The 21,113-nt window shown below is 58.9% G+C and overlaps 2 protein-coding genes across 6 annotated transcripts in view; one reads left to right on the top strand and one right to left on the bottom strand.

Moving 5' to 3' along the window:
• Window positions 1-8,177, top strand: part of PDPR (pyruvate dehydrogenase phosphatase regulatory subunit) — a 28,626-nt gene extending 20,449 nt beyond the window's left edge. For all 4 annotated transcript variants that reach the window (XM_062007379.1, XM_062007380.1, XM_062007381.1 and 1 more), the window contains 2 exons: window positions 154-336; window positions 947-8,177. In XM_062007379.1, coding sequence (XP_061863363.1) covers window positions 154-336; window positions 947-1,351 — 588 coding nt within the window. In that variant the 3' untranslated portion in view covers window positions 1,352-8,177. The remainder of the gene's footprint in view (window positions 1-153; window positions 337-946) is intronic.
• Window positions 8,178-8,805: 628 nt separating this feature from the next.
• Window positions 8,806-20,480, bottom strand: ST3GAL2 (ST3 beta-galactoside alpha-2,3-sialyltransferase 2). 2 transcript variants are annotated; one of them, XM_062007720.1, is made up of 8 exons: window positions 20,393-20,480; window positions 13,516-13,783; window positions 13,000-13,425; window positions 12,689-12,882; window positions 12,099-12,278; window positions 11,893-11,938; window positions 11,633-11,752; window positions 8,806-11,339 (listed from the first exon to the last, which is right to left on the bottom strand). In XM_062007720.1, the coding sequence occupies exons 3-8, from the start codon at window positions 13,330-13,332 to the stop codon at window positions 11,166-11,168; spliced, it is 1,047 nt and encodes a 348-aa protein (XP_061863704.1). In that variant the 5' UTR covers window positions 13,333-13,425; window positions 13,516-13,783; window positions 20,393-20,480; the 3' UTR covers window positions 8,806-11,165. The 2 variants fall into 2 exon arrangements, with proteins under 2 accessions (XP_061863704.1, XP_061863703.1); XM_062007719.1 differs by lacking the exon at window positions 20,393-20,480 and adding an exon at window positions 17,846-17,938.
• Window positions 20,481-21,113: the final 633 nt, after the last annotated feature.

Here is a 21,113-nt window from a genome sequence, read left to right as displayed (position 1 = left end):
GGAGTTTCCCTGCTGTGTCACGTTCCAGTCAGGCAGAGCTCCTGTGATCTGGAGCCAGGGCACCATAATATCCACCATTACAGCCTTGGTGGTGGCTCAGAGGCTGCTGCTCTCTCCTGGTGTTAGTATGCAGCTCTTGCCCTTGCTTTGCAGTATGCCCTTCATGTGTACAACGAGGTGATGAACATGGGGCAGAAGTACGGGATTCGGAACGCCGGTTACTACGCCCTCCGCAGCCTGCGCATTGAGAAGTTCTTTGCCTTCTGGGGTCAGGATCTGGATGCTTATACCACTCCTATGGAGTGTGGACGCGAGTTCCAGGTCAAACTGGAGAAGGTACACCTCCTGCTGCACTGGGGTGGGTGGGAGAGCAGTGCTGTACTGACAGACTGCCATCCCAGCGGGTAGATGTGTTTTTGATGGAGCTGTGTGCATTGTGTTCATAGAGTCATCATAGAATGATTACAGTTAAAAAGACCTTTAAGATCATCAAGTTCAACCTCACTTGGTAGCCCTGCACTGGCCTCTCTCCAGTAGATCCCTGTCTCTCTTGAGCTGGGGTGCCCAGAACTAGACACGGGACTCGAGATGAGGCCCCACCAGGGCAGAGCAGAGAGGAGAACTTCCTATGACTTGCTGCCCACACTCTTCTTAATGCCCCTCAGGATGCCATTGGCTTCTTGTCTGTGAGTGCACACTGGTGTGGTCACACGAATGGTGACATGCTACAGTGAAGTCTAGAACAACTGTTTTTAAAGGCTCACTTCACAAATACTTCTGTGTCTTTACTGTGTGAGCTGGGCTTTCTGTGCAGCAGCAGCCTGTCTTGCTAGGGCACGATTTCCAGGACAGATTCAGCTACTGCCCATCAGCTTAGCTGCTGAACGTGGGCAGCTGCTGCCACCCGCGTTCCTTTCCCCTCCCCAAGCCTCTCCTCTCCCCGCAGGGAACGCAGTTTGTGGGCCAGGAGGCACTGCTGGAACAGAAGCAGCACGGTGTGTACAAGCGCTTCACCATGTTCATTCTGGAGGACCACGACACAGACCTGGACCTGTGGCCATGGTGGGGTGAGCCCATCTACCGCAACGGCCGCTACGTGGGCAAGACCACCAGCAGCGCCTACAGCTACACGCTGGAGCGCCACGTCTGCCTGGGCTTCGTGCAGCACTTCCACGAGGAGACCGGGCAACGACTGGTGGTGACCACTGACTTCATCAACCAGGGCGAGTACGAGATCGACATCGCCGGGCAGCGCTTCCAGGCCAAAGCCAAGCTCTACCCCTTCAGCTCCCTCTTCGCGCAGCGGCGCCGCAAGGACGAGGTGGAACTGAGCAGCTACCAGAGGGAGTAGTGCTGACCCCACACCATTCTTCTCCCACCATCTTCCAGTCCTTTCTCTTCACCCCATATAGTTCTTTCTTTTCCTTTCTTGTCTCGTGACTTCTAAACTCTGTTTTTTCCAGCGTGTTACATTTTGTACGTATAAGAACTGTAGTTTGGGAGCTCTCCTGCTCCCGCCGTGTCCCTCCCCGTGCCGTGGCGGATGGCTGCAGTGCTGAGCGTGCACCCAGAGGCCCGTGGGAAGCTGCCTGTGAGCAAAACCCACCTGGGAGCCCAGCCCTACCGTAATGGGCAGGGTTTGGGTAAGCTCTGAGGACTTGCTTCCTTCCTGCCCTCTCCAGGTAGGGCCTGGGACAGCGGGTGTTGGTAGTTGGTGGCTGCGGTGACTTCGCCCTGCTCTCCACGTACCACCTTGCAGAGGGGTGGGTGCATTGATGCACGCAGCAATAGGACAATCAGCTACCTCACTGGCACGAGACAGAGTTGTGTGAGCAGCAGCCAAGAGGCAGGTTGTGGTGTGGCAAAGCTTGGTGCTGCCCCACTTTCTTGTTTTGCTGGGATCTTTCCCCTAACAAGGAGTCAAGTAAGATTCAATTGTCAGATCATTGAGGTGACAATAGCACTGGTAAGTCTGTTGCTGGGGTTGGATTTTCAGCATGGGGTCACTGAAACTAAATGGCCTATAAGTGGAACAATGAACACTGGTGTTTCACTGGTAGAAAGAAACGAGGTTTGGGGTGTTATTGGCAAAAATACTGACTTTACAAGGACAGATGTTAGTGTTTAATGTTAATGGCAGTGTTGAAATGCTTCTGTTTCAGCCCCACAGTGTACATCTCTTTAGGGGTTTCCTTTGTTTATGTGACTTGGGCAAGCTTGAAATGAAACTTGTGTTGGTTTGAGGAGCTTGAGCAGCAGGAGGAGACAACACCTTGTGCTTCTAGCTGCCCCTGGTGACATCTGAAAAAGAAACAGCATTTCTCTCACCTTTTGGTGCTGGCAGTATTGCAAGAAACACTGGGGTTTCTTCTGCTGGTGAGGAAACGTCTCAGCGACTCCAGCTGTTTTCCCCCTCCTATCTATTGCACTTCTTACTTCTCTCTCTTGTTAGTTCCTCAGCTGAAGGGATTGAATAGAGAGAGTGAAGGGAGTCAGCAGAGCTGTTTGCATCGTGCTCCTCATACAGATGCTTCAGACAATGCCTCTGGGATTCAGCCCTTCAAGTGTCAGCATGTGCTGATTCCAACACTGATGGCAGATGCTGAATTATGTTGCACACCTTTAGAACTTCTTTTTCTTCTTCTCATTGTGAGCACAATCGAAAGCAAAGGTTCTCTTTATGCACTTGGAAAAGATCTGTTAAATGTTTTCCCTGCCTCTGCCACCCGTGTGCTCATCGTGGTCTTTCTGCTCCAGCCTCTTTCTGTCTGGAGTTCGAATGCAACCTTGCACTGATGTCTGCCCTGTGAGCCCTGATGAACTCTTCTTTTTTGATGTAGAACCCTTTTTGGGCACTTTATTTCCCAGTTAAGTGGTGAGCCTCAGCAGTGTCGATGTGAGCTCATAACCTTGTCATGTTCTTGCTTAGGTTTGCTTCTCTCTGCTGTAGTTGTGTCAGGTCGTGCCTTGGGTTGACTCTTTGGTCTACCAGTTTATGGCCCAGGTGTTCTCAGCGTGCAAAAGGGAGTTGGGTGGCCCTAAGGCAGCAAAGGTGAAAGTCCAAAACCTTTCAAGCAGTTTGTCAGAGCAAGCTCCACCTTTCAGTGTGATATGGAAGATGTGAAAGAGTCACAGGGTGTGAGAGAATGAAGGCTTTCAACGTGTGGTGAAGCAGATATCCCTTCCTTAAGTGTGCTCTCCTTTGTGAGGGGGAAATTCCTTTCTGGTGTCTGACCTCTTTGAGGGTCTCAAACTTACATGGATGTGCAAAGATTGCCCATTCTCTGAAGTGTAGTGACTGCAGCAGGGCAGCTCTTTGCAATGTCACAGCTGAGGTGACCCTGCTTGGCTGCTGAAGACAGAGATTGTAATTTATCCCAAGTTCCCCCATTATTGCTCTCTGGATTGCAGTTTTGCCTGGTGTCTCAGGATTAATTGCTTGAGTGAAAGGTTCATAGGGCATCTAATAACAGTTTAAAATCCACTCTCCTCTGGCCTGTCTTTCCCATACAGAGGGTACCGTGATCCCAGTGCTGCTGTGCTGGAGGTCTGTGCTGAGGAGCAGCTCTGCTTTGCCAGCCTGTCACCTGGGAGCAGCGCTCCACCTCACTCACAAGCACTTTGACCCATCCACTTGTCCCTCCCTTCGTGTTATGGGGTGTTGCTGTGCCTGACAGATCCAAGGACACAAGTCCAAGGAGAGAGTGTTGCATGTGACACTTGGGCCAGCCCTTCTGAGGAGAGGTTAATGCCCATTTGTTGTGGCTGGTGAGACAACAACAGGAGAAAACAGAGCTAAAACTGCAGCTCCTGAAGAGATCTTCACTCCAGCCCTTCTCTTTTCTCTGCAGGGTCAGAGTAATGAAGACCAACTGGAAAGTTGGCAATGTGCTGTCCTCTCCCAACCACTTGTTCCTGAAGCACCTTTTACGTTACAGCCAGGTTATATTCCTCCCTGTGACTAGTTTTTTCCCTAATTTATAGGTGCCTGTGAGTTCCTCAGACAACTTTTGGTACAGGTGTCTCTTCCCACAGCACTTCCCACATTGCAGTTTATGAGCTACCTTTGTGTGGCTGTGTCTGCCTCAGTTTATTTTATGTCTAAATTTATTGACTTTTCAATAGCAAGAGAAGGGGAAATAATTTTCCATCATGCCAGTAGACACAGCAGCACTTTCTGCAAGGTTGTCAGAGATGGGTGGTTTGATAGGTGTCATCTTGCAGCTCATTAACACCTACTCTGGCTTTCCCCACTCTGAATTCTGATGCTTGATGTGTATCTAAACCTGTAGGCTTTAGACTGCTGTTGAAGCTTAGTCTATTTGATTTCTGGCAGCTATTTTTAACCTTATAATGTTCAAGAATAGTTTGCTTCCAGCAAGTTGAACACCCATCAATGGGGGGTGGTTGGATAGCACCTTTGAAAACAGGACTGGGTACTGGGACTGGAAAAGGTCCTTCTGGTGTTGAGGTTTCTTCCAGAGGTATTAAACAGTGATGTAAGGCTCTAATCCCTTTATGTGATGACTACAAGTAGAATGCCTAAAAAAAGAATGACAAAATCAGTTGTAACCTTCAGTACACCTTCAAATGAGAGAATGGGAAATGGGATCAGGGAAGCTACTGTGGCACAGCCCTGTCAGAGGGGCCAAAGGATGTGGGCTGCAAAATTACCCACCATGATTCTCACTCAAAGCTGCTTTAAAATGCTGTGTGCTGAGAGAGGCAGCTTGGTCTCCTCCTGTGTGGTGAGACTGCAAAGCTTGGCTGGGAAACACTGAGGCAGCCTCCCCTTCCTGTGCAGCACCAGGGGAACCAGCCCCGTCCTGCTGCTGCTCCGTGGGAGCAGCAGAGCCATGAGCAGCTCCCTGGGCCTGGCACTCCAGGGAGGAACAGCCCTGGCCATCCTGTTCATACAGCCCCTGCACAACAAGCTGGCTGCCAGTAATATCATCATTGGGGGTAAGAAGGTTAAAGGCTGAGCATAACGTTGTAGGATGGACTTAGGCAGCGAGTCCACAGGCTTGTGCAGTTCACGTGTGCCAGGGCTGTCTGCAGCACAGGGCGCTGCAGTGGAGGTGGCACACACTGGGCAGCCTTGGCAGGGATTTTCCAGGGGTGTGACACTGAATGACTCTTGCTGCATCCTTTCCTCAGTTCTCATGTTTTGTTGAGTGAGTGCAGATAGGCTTGAGTAGAAAGGCTATTGGAGAGGGGAAGGGCTTTATTGTTTAATGATCTGGGCACAGAATTAAAGCTCTTAGGAGTGATGTTTTCTATTTCAGGAGAGCATGTTGCAGTGGGTTTTCATATCTGTCTTTGCCAGACTTGGTTTCTTCTTGTTTTCTCTCTCCATTTCTTCTGCTGACTCCAGTGTCCAAATTTGATCTGTGTTGTTGGACGGTTTCTTCTTAATACCTTGTGGCAAGGAGGGGGGGCTCTGTGAGACTTCCACTGCGTCTCCAGGTCCTGGCATGAACCTGGATTCCTCCTTTCTGCTGTTGCATTTGAGCTGCTGGCAATGCTGTTGCTGTTCTGCAACACCTCCAGCTCCAGCCCGTGCTGCTGTAGGACCTCTTGTGCGTGAGGTTCTTCATTCTATTTGGTGCTTCATCGGCTGAGCTGGGTTGGCTCTGGGTCAGTCTCTCTGCAGTGGTTCAGGCTCTTCAGCTTTTAGATAGTGCAGATACCAACATCCACCCTCCCAGGCAGGTCTGTGGCCGCTGTATATTCCATCATTTCACCCTCTCCTCCCCATGCCAGGGTTTTCCCACCCTCCTTAACACTCATCTCCCTCTTACCTCTCTTTGACAAGTGGTGTCTGACTGCAAAGGTACAGCACCAACCTCACTAGCCATCTGCTTCCAGGGGCCTTTAACCAAAATGGTCACAAGTGGGGAGGAAACCTGTAAACTCAAGGTAGTTTCCATGTTTGCCAAGGGGGGAAGGTGCTTGCAAGGGCAGAAGTCATTCCTCTTTAAACTAGAACAACTTCACTGCTGCTGATGTCCAAGCAAAGTGTTCACAGCCCTCTGGTTTGTCTTCCCTTTCCATTTGTCTTCCTAAATCATTTCATTACAACTCTTGGTTCAGGTTTATCTCTGCCCATCCCAGGATGCTTTTCTGTGTTAAACTACCTTTTCCTTAGCTGATCCCTTCCACTTTTATATGTGAAAAAGCATTCAGTCACGGAGCAGGGCTTGGGGGAGGAGGGGTTCATGCCATCAGATGCCTCCAGACTGTCTCTCAAAATCATTTCAAGTTTTTCTTTGCACTTTAAACTTTGGGTTGGCATTGGGTTTGGAGTGTGTGTAGAGCCCTCACTCAGTGAGAGCATCTGAGAGAGGAAAAGTAACCTGGAAATGTTTGGGAATGCCTTAAAGTGTTGGGGGAGGTGTTTAAACCCTGCTTCTGCCTGCTGGCTGGTTTTCTTGCTGAGTGCACAGCACAGGCAGGAACATGGGCAGGGGGTTTTGGGGAAGCACTGGGCTTGGCTGTGGGCTGGGCTCAGCTGGGTGAGCCTGCCAGCCCTGGTCCAGCATGGCTGGCTCTGCTGACACCTCCCCGTTTATTTTCCCCCAGAAATGGATTTATCCACCCTCTCACTCGTGCTATTACAGGTTTTCTTCTTTCTTCAAAGCAGCAAACCTGGGCTGCTATAGGGTGTTCTGTGAGTGTCCTGTTGTGTTGAAGGAAACAAAATGCTCTGCTCCAACACTTCCCTGCAGCACCAGCTGTCGGCAGGAGGGGGGAGGAGTGGGGAGCACAGGGGCTCTGCTGCTGCTGGTACTGCTGTTGAGATGACTCTGGGGGTCCTCACCTCCCATTGCTCCCAACGGGAGCCCCGGTGTCAGGCGGCTCCTGTGTCAGCACAGAGCCCCACGGTATTGCCTGTGGGGAACAGGGTACCTGTGTGGAGAGGAGTGGTAGATGTCGGGGAAAGAGGCACTGAGGAAAGGTCTTCACATTAATTTACTCATCTGTCAGCATGGCTAACAGCTCATCTTCTCCCAAAGATGCCTGGTGGCTGCCCTGAGCCTGGGAGCCCTCAGCCCTGGCGGCTGGCCCTGATCCGCTTTGTGCTGTTGCCTCTCACCGTGGCACCTCTGGGAGTTCCAGACTTTTCTGGTAGAGGAGCAGGTTTCACATACCCCCATTTTCCAGTAGAACTAGAGGCAGATGAATGTCCCTGAGGTCCTGGATGGCTTCTGCTGTGGGATATGTCCCTGCCCATACCATTGCAGCAGAGGAAGGCTCAGGCCTGTGCCGCCCCCGCGGTGCTTCCCAGACCATCTGCGCACTGGTAACGCTTCTGCATCTTCAGGAAGAAGGTGGGGAAACCTCTTTTTGGCCCAGATCTGCCCCTTGCTGCTCCTGAGAGGCCGTGCTTGCTTCCTGGCACTTCCTGCCCCGTCCCCAGCTGTGTGCCCGGCAGCTCTGTGGGACAAGGGCTCCCACATCTCAGCCGTGTACCCAGCACAGGTCACTGCGCAGACACTTCACCCTGTGAACATCACCATGGCTCTGCCATTGCTCCTCACTACTGGGTGCACCAGTCTGTTGCTCCAGAGCTTCTTTGTGCTTTCCTGAGTCTCCTCAGACCAGACTTTCAAGGGCTGGAGGGGCTTCTGAAGTGTGCTACTGCCACAGTTTTAAGAACAAATGAAGTTTGAGCCTGAGAAAACATTTTTCTAGTGCCTTACGCTTGTGAATGTCACGGGATGGGTAGAGCTGGGGTGGGACAGAGCCAGGAGCACCTTCAACAGCGTGGCTGCCATCCACTCTGCCATCTCCCTGTTCCCCTTGTGGGGCCAGGGCAAGCAGAGGCCAACAGACCAGCTCTAGCAGCGTGGGGATGACGCTGCCGTTGATCATTTTTGAGCTCTGGGGTCATAGGAACTGTGAGACCTGTTGCCAGGGTGATCTGCCTTTGAGAGGAGCAGCGGCCTCAACTCTGCTGGATGTGGATTCAAAGGGAAAGATGAAGCTGCTGTGGCTGCTGGCCCCTGTGGTGGGGCAGCTGGACAGTCGTTCCCAAGCGCACAAGTCAGGGTGAGTTTGCTGCTCTCCGCTGAGGCCACGGCGTTGCATCTGCTGTATTTATACCGTGCTTTACTTCATTTAATACTTTGGTTGGCTGCAACGTTGCTGGGTTTGTATATTAATAAAGAGGCATTTTAACTACTCCTGAATTTGGCCCTTTGTTGTGCAAGAGCCTTGTGTGTCTTTCAGGATCCACTGCCCCTCGTCACCCGGAGCAGGACCCTGCAGGGAGGCCAGGCCTGTCGCAGGACCCAGCCCTTGGTGCTGGGAGCTGGTGCAAGCTCTGGCCCTGCCACACCAACCCAAGGGAAAGTTGTTTCTCCCCGTTGTGCCTGCAAGGCACAACTATATCCTTCAAGAGTTTGTCCATGTCCTTCCCCACACTGCATGGGGCTTGGGGGCATGGGCTGCATGGGCATGGAACCTCTTGTTCTTGCTCCCAGGATGGTCAGGAGGGCTGTGTCAGGGCCAGGTCTAGGAGAGCAGTGCCATTGCCTAAGTGCTGCTCTGGCCAGAGGGGCTACCGGGGCTGTGCTGCTGGACTCCAGGTCAGCGTGGGGCTGGGCTCTGCTCTGGCAGATAGACACTGATTGCAGCTGGCGAGAGGGAGAGGAGAGGATCCCCCCAGCCCCATCAACCCTCCCGTTCATTCCCTTCCCCTCCTGTCCCTCCCCTGCCGCTGCCCGGCCCCGGGCGCAGGCCGTGGCAGGGCCCGTGGGGCTCCAGAAGCAGGACACAGGGTGGTTCTGATGCATGGTTTTTATTGATTAAAAAAAAAAAACCAAACCCAAGTTGTTGTTAAGACAGTTGTGTGCAGAAGTACCCGTGTACACAGAGCCTGCCCAGGCTGGCAGCACGGGGCCCGGCGGGGCGGGAGGCGACGGGCGCTTGGTCAGGCACCGCGTGAGGAAGAACCCCTGTGCCGGGCAGCTGAGCCTGGGCACCCCCACCGTGCCCCCTGCCCACAGCCTCTGCCTGCAGCCCCTCTGGTACAGTACAGAGGTGCTCGTGGGCGCTGGGCCTGGGCCCGCAGCCGCTCCTCGGCCCCGCAGCCGCTCCGCCGCGGGAGCAGGAACGGGAGCGAGTCCTGTCGGGACAGCTCAAATTAAAAATAACCATCGTTAAAACCAAACCGGGTGCTTGGGGAGGGAAATGAGCCCAGAGCAATCCTGTCAGGGCAGCCAGGAGCCAGAGCGTGCCCTGGGCTGGCTGCTGTCACTGGGCCGCGGCAGGGTCGGTACCGGCACCTCTGCGCCCCGGCATTGTCCGGCCAGGCCCTGCTCAGCCAGCACAGGAGCTGCTCCGGCCTCGCCGTGGTGGGTTTGGCCTCAGGCACTGGTGTGGTGGCCAGGTCACGTCCCTGCCTCCCCCAGCTGCACTCCCAGCTGAGATCCAGCCCGGTGCAGCAGGGAGTGGAACCAGCAGCCAAGCCCCTGCCGCCGGCACGGGAGCGGCCGCAGCCTGGCGTAGCTGACAGGAGATGCTCAAGGCACTCATTGTTTGTGGGGTTTAGTTTTCCTTCCCCTGAAAACCCCCCAAAACAGCCAACACAGGAAGGTCGAGACCAGGGTTTGCTGCAGCCTGCTGCTGTGTCCCAGGGGTCAGGGCTGGCCGTGGCAGCCAGGCTGCTTGTGCCAGGGCAGCACCACTTCTGCCACAACCCGCCACGAAACTCGGGGCTTGAAAGCCCTGTGGAGAAAGGATGGATTTCCCCAGCCCAGGGGATGCTCAGTGCCTGCTCCTGGTGACCCAAACCCTCGTGTCTGATGACTGCAGAGAGAAACCTCACAAGAAAAAAAAGAAGACAGAAGAAAACCCTGAACCAAACTGATGCAGAGAAACAAGAGGCTGCTACAGAAAACCCAGGTATAAAAGGGTAAAAAAACAATCTCTAAGCCCCCAAAAAACCCCATGGTGATTGTTCCTCAAATAGCTATTGCAGCTGGGCACTGTGGGCAGGGCTTCCCCAGCCAGGCTCCAGCCCACAGCCCCCTGGCTGCGCAGACCGAGGGGCCCTCCCTGAGGCCCCTTCCAGTGATTGCCTTTATCTTGAGTTTCCCTCTACCTCCTGATTGACCTGGAGCAGGTGGCTTTCATTACCTGTCTGGGGAGGCCCTTCCCTTCTGCATCAGCCTGGGCAGCCCCAAAAGCCCCAGAGGGCACCGGCTGTACCGGGCTGGAGCAAACCCAGCCCCATCCTCACAAACGGAGCAAAGACTTTGGGATTTCAGCTTCTCACCAGAGCTGTCTCTTTATAGCAACACAAAAGCAGAAGCACGGTTCTTTCACCCACTAAAGCTCTCTCTAATCTGTTTTTTTCCCAGCCTGAAAGCGAAGGGACACCTCATCTCCTTCCCTGTGGTGGGGCCGGGCCAGCTGCTGCATCCCACCAGCCCTCGGGCATCCCCCAAGGGAGCCTGGCCAGAGGGAACTGGGCTCTGCACCTGTGGGTTTCGTAGCTGCCTTTTGCCCAATTGCCCCCAAAATCCCTCCTACCCTTCCCCAGTCCTCAGGTAGTGGAGCAGGGAGGCCTGGTCCCAAGGCTGGGGTTCCTCTCCATCTCCCAGCCCAGCTGTGCTGGCGGCGGAGCGTCGGTGACGGTCGGCTCCCCGCCGTGGGTCCGTGCGCTGGCAGCCGCGCCGGGAGCCTTCCCCAGGAAACCCCAGCAGTGGCTGCTCCAGGCAGGTAACAACCAAACCAGACCAGAGTAAGGGAGGAAAGCAGCAGCTGGTTGTGCTGGGGAGGCTGCTCAGCTGCTGTGTCTCCCTTGGCCTGGGGCGATGCTCGGGCGCGTCGGGGCTGGGGGAGCCGTCTGGATTTAAAAAGAGCAGCATTTGGTGTGAGTGCAGAAGCGAGGCACGTCCCCGCCCCGGCCAGTCGCTGATTGCGTCTACAAATCCTTCCTCGGGTGGGTTTCTTAATAATAATAATAACAATGATTTAAAAAAAGCAGACAGTGTCCTTTAGCTCTGCACCTGATTGGCTGCTGGAGGCACCGAGCGTGGCCGGGGCGGCTGCGTGGCCGGCGCTGGCCGTGCCGCCCGCCCGGCGCTCGGGACGAGGCCGCAGGGAGACCCTCACCCTCTGCCCCCGCGGGCAGGGGGCTGCAGGAGGCACAGCCCTCAGTTCCCCCGGTACACCTCGATCCTGCTGGTTTTGGCCAGCATGTCGATGATGTGCGCCTCGAAGTCGGCGTCGTGCACCCCCGTCTTCCTGAACTCCCCGGCGTAGCGGTTGTTCTCCCAGTAGTGGTGCCAGTTGCCCCGGCTGTCGGCGCCAAACCCAAAGACGTTCACCTGCGGCAGCAAACGGGAGGGTGAGCAAATCCTGGCCCCCTGCCAGGCTGGGGATCCCCTCAGCCAAGCACCCCAGGTGCTGCGGTTGTATCTCACACCGTGCTGAAGGTGTGCATCCCTCTGCCATTTGAAGGCGCCCATCCCCGTGGTGTCAGGCAACCAGAGCAAGCGAAACTGCCGCCGTGGGACCCAAAGAAGCTGCTTCTCTCTCCTTAACCCAGCAAGATGTGGGATCCCCGTGCCAGCCAACACCCCACAGCCCTGGAGGAGGACTCCAAGGAGCCATCACCCACCTCGTCGCAGACATGGAGGGCGAAGAAGAGCACCAGCATGCCGGTGGAGGGGTAGCGCCCGTGGTGCTCCGTCCAGCGGTCGTGGATGTACTTGAAGAAGGCAGGGTTGTAGATCTGCACCTGGGAGGACAGCCTGGGGTTAGTGCCAGAGCCCAGACCTTCGGCAGGGGCTATGCAGGGACCCCGAGGGACGGCAGGGTGACAGGGGCTGTGGCCAGCCAGGTGCTCAGCGTGGCGGTTGGGATGAGCCCCCCACTCACCTTTTCTTTGTCCACCCTCAGAAAAGGTTTCACAGGTGCATATGTGCTGGGAAAAAAAGAGGAGAGGCAGGTGAGCTCCCAGGGGTCCCTGCACCCCACCCTAGCCAGAGGATGCTCTGAGAGAGGAGCCAAAGAACAGCCCACCGGCTGCCAGTGGAGCTGCCCCAGGCAGGGGCTGCCCACCCCAGTGCCCACCAGGTACTTACAACCTGATCTGGCCATTGGAGAGGGCACTGGCGATCCAGAGCAGGTCCAGGGTTTTGAAGGGCACCAGCACAAAGCTGACGTTGGCAGGAAGGTTCTTGGCACTCTCAGGGTACATGAAGTGGTGTGTGGTCCGACTGCCCACGTCACCCTCAAAACCCACCGTGGGGGCCTGGTTCATCCTGGGGAGAAAGTGGGGAGGGTGGCACCCTGTTCCTCACAGATGCCTCAGGTGTCCCCTGTGAGCTGCTGAGCACTGACGAGGAGCGTTTTCCCAGCCTGCTGATGCTCAGGGCACTGGGACAAGCTGAGTGTCCCCTCTGAGCCAACCCAGGGCAGGGGGAAGGGCTGGACCCATTCCCACCCATGCCAGTACCCAGCGGGACCCAGAGCTGTGCTGTGTCCGTGGCACACAGTGCAGGTCCAACCCCCCTGGCATCTCCTGCCCCACACCAGCCCTGGAGAGATGCCGCTGTGGAGCATGGCAAGAGCTCAGCACCCACCAGTGCCACCAGCATCCCCCTGCGCCTCGGTGCCGCCCATGGGGCTGAGCAGGCAGACAGTGCCCCTGGCAGCCAGCCTCTGCCCTCACCTCATGACAAAGTCGTGCCCATCGATCTCCAGCCCGTAACCGGAGCCGTGCAGGTTGCCCGAGTTGCCGACCACGGCGCAGCGGCGGCAGTGGCGCGGGTCGCGGGAGCGGTACGGATCCTCGCCCGGCACGATCTGGAAGAGTTTGCTCAGGACCTCGTGAGTGTTGTGGGACTTGAACTGGGGCTGCAGCATCTGTGGGGGAAAGAGGAGGAGAGGAAGCATCAGCCAGCGGCCCCCTCTTTGACACTGGATGGGAAAGCTGTGCTCCCCACGCCGGAGCACCCTCCACGCGACCATCCCCTCGCTTACCATCCACCACCTCTGGACATCGGGCGGCAGGTCCATGTTCTCCTTGGTCCACACCGGGGAGATGGTGCCGTCGTAGCGCCCGTCAAACCAGGCGGCGGCGGCAGCGTGCGGGGCCGGGCAGCGGCGGCAGGCGCAGCCCCGCGGGTACAGCCCGCCCTTGCTCAGCCGCCGCATGCCCGCGTACCCCGGCACCAGCTTCACGCGGTGGATGCCGCCCAGCCCTCCGGGGTCCAGGTAGGCGATGCTGTGGTGGGAGTAGGTGAAGAGGAGGGACATGACGAAGACGAGCAGGAAGGCGGTCGAGAGGAAGCAGAAGCGCAACGAGCACTTCATGGTCGGCGGGCGGCTGAGCCGGGGAGGGCGCCCGCTGCGGCATAGGGCTGGGGCATAGGGCGCGGCGTGGCGTCAGCCGGGCTGCGGGGCTCCCTGCGGGACCACAGCGTTAAACCCCCGTGGCGGCGGTGCCGGCGGCGAGGCGCAGCCCCACCGTGAGCCGCCGCCACACCGGGCTCCTACCTGCCGGGCTGCAGCTTTCCATCCGCCTGGTCCGGCTGCGGCGAGGGCCCCCGGCGGCTCCGCGGGCTGGGCCAAGGGCATCCGCCGCCGGCCGTGGGGGCTGCGGCACAGCTCTGCACACCGGCCTCAGCCGCGGCACCACGCTTCGGCGGCTCCTCCGGGTCCTGGCCCTGGCTGGCGCTCAGCTGCGATGGTGCTCATGGTCGCGGGGGCTAGACGGGTGCGCTGGCACACTGGACTCCAGCAGCGTGGTCCTGACAATCCCAGCCTGGAGCGGGAAGGAGGGGACGGTGGGTTAAGGGACAGGGGTGCACAGGGGCTGCACGGAGCAGGAGGGTGCTGAGGAGGTGAGCAGTTTATTCGTCCCCTGTTGAGTTGTGCAAAATAACACCTGGCCTGTCTGTGGCACAGGGCTGTGGGGGACGAGCTGCCCCCAAAGAGGTGAGCAGAGAGCTGAGCTGCTGGCATCGCCTTGTCCACGCCGGCTCCTCACCAGGCAGCGCAGGGGCTCCCAGCAGCTCCCTGCCTGCGCCCTCCCTATTGCTGCCAGACAAAGGCTCAGCCATGAGCTCACCTCCAGAGCCAAACAAGTAGCTTCTTTCTGTAGACTCAATTCTCCTTCTCTATCAAGCCACGAGCAGCCCCTCTAAAACCTCTTCACTGGCCGCTGCTGCCGGGAAGCAGCCCGATGGGTGCCCGGGGGCTGGGGGCTGTGGCCCCCCTGGGAGGCAGCGTCCCTCTGGGAAGGTCACTGGCTCCTCGTGATCCCGGAGGGTAAAAATAGCCAGGGCAGAGGTGGCAGCGCCTGCGCCTGTGGAGGGATGGGAAAGGCAGCCAAAGCCCCCCGGGGCAGGGGCCAAAGCCAGACCTCCCTTCTTAGCCCAAAAAACCCCCTTTTAACAGAGCTGCTGAGCTGGGGCAGGGTCCATCACTCTGGGGGGACAGAGATGTGACACATCTCCCCTCCCTCAGGCTTTCTGGGCAGAGAGATGCTGGGGCAGGATCTCTACTAAGACATTGCAGCTCAGCCCTGACCCCAGTTAGGCAGCACTGGGGCCAGCAGCACTAATTAGGAGCTGGCAGGCACCAAGAAGACTCTTTCCAACAATAGACCATTGTTCAGAGGACTCCAGCTTTCTTATCACGGCTGGAGGCATCTTAGCCCCCCCAAAAGCTCCTCACTCAGATGGGGAAAATCTAAACACAGACCTGAAAATGTGCCCCCAGCCCATCACCCCACACAGACATCTCCTGCCCAAATCATTAACCCGCTGCCAAATATTTGTCCAAGCAGTGACAACCTTGAAAAGAGCAGGAAAGAAACAGAAAAGGGGTTTCCATGCCCAGGGCCGTCCTTGCCCTGTCCCTGCCTGCTGGGGGCTGGTTCAATGCACACGACTGGCGGGTGACTGCAACAAGCTGCTTGGGCTGCTGCCAGTGGAAAAAGCACAGAGTTTGGGATAAAGCCAGTAACAAGCTATAACCCACCCCTCTAGATGCACAACGCTGGAAGGTTTTGGAGGTAAAAGGTGATTTGGGGCTCTGTTGAGCTGCAATACGCTGGGGATGGCAAGCAGGATGCACTGATCCCCCTTCCCCTGCTCCCACCGCACTCTGCCCCTCGGGGCTTTTGAAAGGCTGCAGGAAATCGGGCATCACATGCACGTGGTGTTTTTGTTCCTGCTGAAAGGGGGAAAATCCCCTTCTGCCTCCCCAGCCTGGCCAGGCTCTCTCCTGCCACAGCCCAGCCCAGCCCAGCCAGAGTGCATGGATGCAGCCCCATCCTGGGGCCTCCCAGCGCTGCCCTTGAGCACAGAAAGGCATCCTCCAGCCCTGCTCCTGTCCCTTCAACAGCCTTACACACAGCAGCTTGCTGGAGTCCTCCCGAGCAGCTGCCAATTCCACTGGCCCTTGCAGGGACAGGGCAGTTGTATGGACCCTGGCATTAATCGTGCCTTCCCTGCCAGCACACAAAGCCAAACCCAACCTGCCTCCCCAAACAAAACCCCTCTGGATGGGGCATTTGCGGGGGGGGCTCTTCATTCCAAATGTTGTTTCCTTCTTAAAATAACAGGGGACTTGGGGGTTTCTTGTGTGGTGACTGAGCTTAGCAGTTATTGACACCACGAAATGCCTTCCCACTCCCAAACTTATGCCCTGGTCTCCTTCATCCCCTCCTGAAGAGCACGTGCTTGTCAAACATGAGCTTCTCTTTGACTGCAAGAGATAATGAAGCGAGGTGATTGCAAGGGCCCAGCAAATTGCTCCACTGCTCTTACAGTCGGGTGACCCTTCCCATCACATAACCTTCCATTTCAGGACGCATAATCTTTAATTTCAGGCTGAATGCTGGAACGATGCGACCGGCAGCCGCGGGGCCTGGAGGATGCCTTCCCCTTCCCCACCAGCTGTGACGCCATCGAGCACATCCCTGCCCAGCTCACTGAGGCCGTGTCAGCTTTGTTTGCTCATGTCTAAGATAACACAAGGTTGTTGGCACTGATTTCCTTGCTGGTAAACAACAGGGTGAGTGCAGGAAGGAGCTGTGACCAGGAGCTGGGATCACAGAATCATCATGGTTAGAGAAGACCTCTAAGATCATCGAGTCCAACTAAAGCAAGATGTCACCCTACTCGGGGCAGGGAGAGGAGGGGAGTGGAGGAGGTGGCTGCTGTTCCTCCCAGGGACACTGAGGCTGGAGATTACCCAAGGTGTTCCCAGCAAACCCACCCCTGGGCACCCCAGTGTCACCTGTCCCACGGACACTGCACAGGGACATCACCTCTGCTGCCACTACACCATTGCCTGGGTGCTGCACAGCTGTTGCAAGTGGTGGAGGGGGAAGCACCTAGGCCCCCCTCCCCAGCCCAGACTGGCATCCCTCCTGCTGCCACGGGGTGGGAAAAATGACAATTAGGGTTTTTCCCCAACAGGGAAGGGAGTGGATGCGAGCTGAGTCTCCTCCCACTTCCTCCAGCCCCGGGCAGAAGAAACACCACCCAGTGATTTGCCTTCCCTGTCTGTTTCAGGCTGCGGTTCAGCGAGCGGGATTACTACAGAAATCCAGCCCAGGTTTGGGTTTTGCCACGGCCCAAGCGAATGCCTCAGAGCAGAGCAGGACTCTACCTGGGGCAGGTCCCGTCCTCCTGCCTCAGCTCCCCAGGCCAAACCCAGAGCTGGCCAGAAGAGCCTGGTGAATTCAGAGGGTCCTTTCCAGCATCACCCCTCCAGAGGGACCATCTTTAGCCCCCCATCTCTTTTCCCACCCCAGCGCCCGATGGTTGTCCCCATCCATCAGCAGTGCGGCTGCGGCCGGGCAGCAGCTACTGACAGGTGAAGCCAATTTCATGGGTTAAACCATCTCCACACCCCGATGGCAGAGAGCCCCCCCCCACCCAGTAACTTATTCTTCATCCTTTTAATTAATCATACTCTTATCGGCCAGCTCAATCAGCTAATGGAGCCGAGTTAATTGGTTTTCCCATGCTTTAAAGCTTCCTCGTGCCCTGGGCTGGCACCGGCAGCGATGCCAGCGGTTCCCCGTGCCCAGCATCCAGACGGGTTATTTTGGGCTCATCCCTCAGCACCAGGATGCGGCCAGCAAAGAGTGTGGGAGGCCAAATCCCCAGCGTGGAGCTGGGATGGAGCCAGACACTGCCGAGGCCGTTTCCTCTGGGATTTGGGGGCGCAAGGGAGGTTTCAGCAGTGGGAAAGCTCAGGAAGGGATGTTCCCACCCCGGGAGCTTGTGGGGACCAGCCCCCTCAGCTCGACCACTGCACAGCAGGGACCCCTTGGACACCCACTGCAGCCCAATCACCCTGCACTGCCTGAGAGGGTGATGCTGGGAGGGCTTTAGCTGCAGAGCCCATCTGGCTGTCCGCCCCCCAAAACACAGACTAGCAGAAGCCAAGGCAGCCGCCCTCCCTCCAGCTCACACATACACTCACAGCCTGGCCCTGAGCGGGGATGCTGCTGGGCCATCTGCCAGCATCATCTCTGCTAGCCCCCCAGAGCCTCCTGGCTCTCCCCAAGCTGTCAATGGGGAAGAGGGGACCCCCAGCTCCTGTGCTCCACTGGCTGTGTGGCCTCCTTATCCCTGGCTCCCTGCACCCAGAGCAGCAGCCTGCTCCTTGCCCCACGCTGCCTCCTCCTTTCCCATGTCCTCCCCTCAGCTCCCTGGCAAAGCCACGAGGCTGGCCACGTTCCCATCTTGTCCTCCCCTTGCCGTGGGCTGGGGTCAGCTGGCTCTGCCTGGTCCGTGCCCACCTCCCCACCTGCCACAGCAACCCACAAGTACTCTCAAATCAGTCTCCCCCCATCCTCTGCCACCTGCAAAGACGCAGCCACGGTGCTCTCCAGCGAAAACCAGGGCCCTGCTCAGCCTCCAGCACCAACACCCCGTGAGCTCCTCTCCTCTCTCCGTGAGGCTCTACACACACACAGAAGGGGGAGTGTCCACACGCTCCTCATTAGCCCAATTACCACTGCAGATCAAAAGTCCCTCGCTGGGGATATGGTGGCACCCGGAGCAAGGCAACTGCAGCTTGCTCTGGGTTCCCCAGGGCGACTGTTGCAGGGCTTATTTTAGAGACTCAGCACTGAACTATTCATCCAGAAGGAAAAGAAGACAGAGCTATACATCACACGTGCAGATATAGACAGATATACGTAAACTGTTCGTATATACGGTCACCACTCATGCACGTGTGGTTTTCGGGGTATGTTTGGGAACTTTGCCGTGGCGCTGGGGCCCGAGTCTCTTGCACTGTCTAAAAAAAAGCTTTTGGGAGACGCCGAGGGCAAAGAGCGACGTGAACCTGAGCGAAGCCCCGGAGCCCCGGGCAGAGCCCAGCGGGGCAGGGAGACGAGCTTCCCAGCCTCCCCCACTCATTACAAGCCCCCGGGGGCCGGCGGGCTCCCATAAATCACAGCTCGTTGAGCAGCATCAAAGGCGCTGGAGAGCAATTAGCAGTTTGCATTCTCGCAAGAACGAAATGCAACGGGAGGAGATGAAAGCCGTGAGGCTGCTGGCACCGCGGCGCGGGTGCGCGCCGAGCCCCGGCGGCACAGCCAGCGCGCCCTCGGTGCCCACGGAGCCCTTGGCCGAAAAGCAGCAGTTTGGAGCCTGTTTGGGCGTGAAAAGTCGAGCCCGGGTGAGCTCCCCGGTGCGACGCTGCCGGGGCTCTCCGTGCTTGCTCTGCCTGCAGCCTCCGGCGCCGGCGAGGCGTGGGCGGGCGAGCAGAGCGCGTCTTGCCGTTCCCCCAGAACCGCCATGAGCTCCTCGGAGCAAAGGGAAACGCTTCTGACGGGCAGCTGCCGCGCACGACCCGCAGCGGGGCCGCTGCTCGCTGCCAGATGCGCGCAGACAGACAGACAGACAGACGGGCACATGCACGGCTGGGGGCTGGGGGGTGGCAGCCAAGGCAGCTCCCCTTCCCCCGGCCCCAGGCTTCGCTGCTGCAGACACAACATCTGGCTCCAATAAAAGGAGAGGAAAAAGGAAAACCAAGCCCGAAGCGCTGAGCGACTTCCCGTCCCCGCTCAGTGCCCTGGGCAGGATGCGGCGGCGCTGCCGCTCGGGGCTGTGCTGGAACCGGGGAAGCCCTGGCGTGGGGGGACCCCACAGAACGAGGGCAAACCTGCCTCCACCAGCTTCTCCGGAGGGAAGCTCGGCAAGTTTTGGGGGTTTGGTTATTTGGTTTCACTCAGCCATCTTTTTCCCCTGCTGGCTGCAGAAGGGGACGTGGCCCTTCCTCCAGTCCACTGCTCAAGCTCATCCTCCCCCACCACAACCCCCCTCTGGCTGAGACGAGGAGGCCTTGCTCCTGGGAAATATCCGGGAGCTTTGTGAGAAGTGCTCCAGCTCTGCAGCTGGAGCCTGAGAACCCCAATACCGGCAGTACCCGAGCGCCCGGTGTGCGTGGGGGCCCCAGACATTGCCAGGCCCTAAGAGCCGAGCCGCAGCACCACCCCCGCTCCGGCAGCTGCACCCCGCTGGTCGGACACGGCTCAGATCCCACACCACCCCCTACGGGCACCCCGCACGCAGACAGAGGCGAGGGACGTCTCCCTGCTCCGTGACACAGTTTCCTGCCCCGTCCCCAGGGAGGCTGGTGCTGTGCTCGTGAAATCCTACACGCCAATACCCAGGCGAGGGATGCCGTGTATCACACGACCATGTGTCACGCTGCTGCTGGTGTGACCACATGCACTGGGCACTGGTGGGGACTGGGGGCACCCGCGGACAGCCCTCTCACCCTGGTCCCCTCTGTGGCCACCCCAGCTCTGCCCCCAGCACCCACTCGGGGCACATAGCTGGAGAGGGTCAGCTCTCCGGAGCTGCATCCCCAGCCCTGGCTGCCCTGCCAGGGGCAAGCACCCTCCCGGGGGCCAGCACATCCTCCCCGTTCAGTTCCCTGGGGCTTCACGCCGGGGCTGTGGCCAGCACATCCTCCCTGGGGCCAGCACCTCAGCACTCCGGGCCAGCGCATCCTCCCGGGGCCAGCACCTTAGGGATCGGGCCAGCACTCCGGGCCAGCGCATCCTCCCGGGGCCAGCGCCCTGGAGACGAATCCAATGCATCCCGGGTGCATCCTCCCCGGGGCAAGCACCCAGCACGGAGACCAGCACCACGGCACCGGGACCAGTACTTGGGGCCAGAGCATCCCCCCCGAGGGCAGCACGCCGGCGCCGAATCCAGCGTATCCCGGGGCCACGCTCACCGAGGCCAGCACTCGGCACCGGGGCAGGTCCCGGTCAGCCTCCCCCGGCCGCAGCCCGTGATTCGCGCCCCCCACCCCAGGCCCGACCCCCGCCTGTCCCCGCCGAGCCGGGCCGTGCCCGCATGCCCCCCGGGCCCGCTCCCCGCCGCGGTACCTGGCTCGGCTCCGGCATGGCCCCGCCACCGGGTGCACCCAGGCCCGCCGCCGCCGCCCCCCGCGCCGCGCCCTCCGCGCCGTGCGGGGCCGGGCCGTGCCGTGCCGCGCCGTGCGGGCGGGGGGGCCGGGCCCGGCAGCCTGGGATATGTAGTCCTCGGCCGCCCGCCGGCCAGCGGGGCTTGTGGGACTTGTAGGAGCCAGCGGGGCCGCGCCGCGCCCACCCGCCGCACCGGCATCCCCGCGCTCTGCCCCGAGACCCACCGCGGGGCAGCGGCAGCGCCCGGTACCCGCCTCGGTACCCGCCCCAGCGCAGCGACGTGCCCGGTACCCGCCCGGGACACTGGCATCCCCCGGCACTCGCTCCCGCACCCACTGGGGATACGGGCATCCGCCGGTTTCTGCTCCGGCACCCACCCCGGCGCATCGGCATCCCCGGCACGCCCCCGGTCCCTCGTCCCAGCGCCCGTCCCGGCTCATCGGCAGCGCACAGCGTACACCCCGCTGCCCGCCGCGGCGCCCACCGCTGGCACCGGGGCACGCCGCCGCCCCGCGCCGCGGAGCCCCCGCGGGGAGCCGCGCTGAGGCCGCGCGGGCTCGTGACAGAGGTGACTCGGGGCAGCTGGGGCCGTGCGCTGCGGCCGGCGCCCGCCTTGGGGCAGAAACACCAACGGAGCCATTGCCCCTCCGCGGGGAGCGGCGGCGGGGCAGGGCCGCACCGA

Source organism: Colius striatus, chromosome 14, assembly GCF_028858725.1.
Source record: "Colius striatus isolate bColStr4 chromosome 14, bColStr4.1.hap1, whole genome shotgun sequence".
Taxonomy (NCBI): domain Eukaryota; kingdom Metazoa; phylum Chordata; class Aves; order Coliiformes; family Coliidae; genus Colius; species Colius striatus.
The sequence above is the reverse complement of the archived record's forward strand: the minus strand, read 5'-3'. Positions and strand labels throughout refer to the sequence as shown.

Bases quoted from the DNA above. Each gene is read 5' to 3' on its own strand.
- ST3GAL2 (XM_062007720.1), bottom strand. From the start codon at position 13,332: ATGAAGTGCTCGTTGCGCTTCTGCTTCCTCTCGACCGCCTTCCTGCTC. The intron at 12,883-12,999 runs GTAAGCGAGGGG...TTTCCCCCACAG, and splicing joins ATGTCCAGAGGTGGTGGATG to ATGCTGCAGCCCCAGTTCAA. The intron at 12,279-12,688 runs GTGAGGGCAGAG...CTTTCTCCCCAG, and splicing joins GGGCACGACTTTGTCATGAG to GATGAACCAGGCCCCCACGG.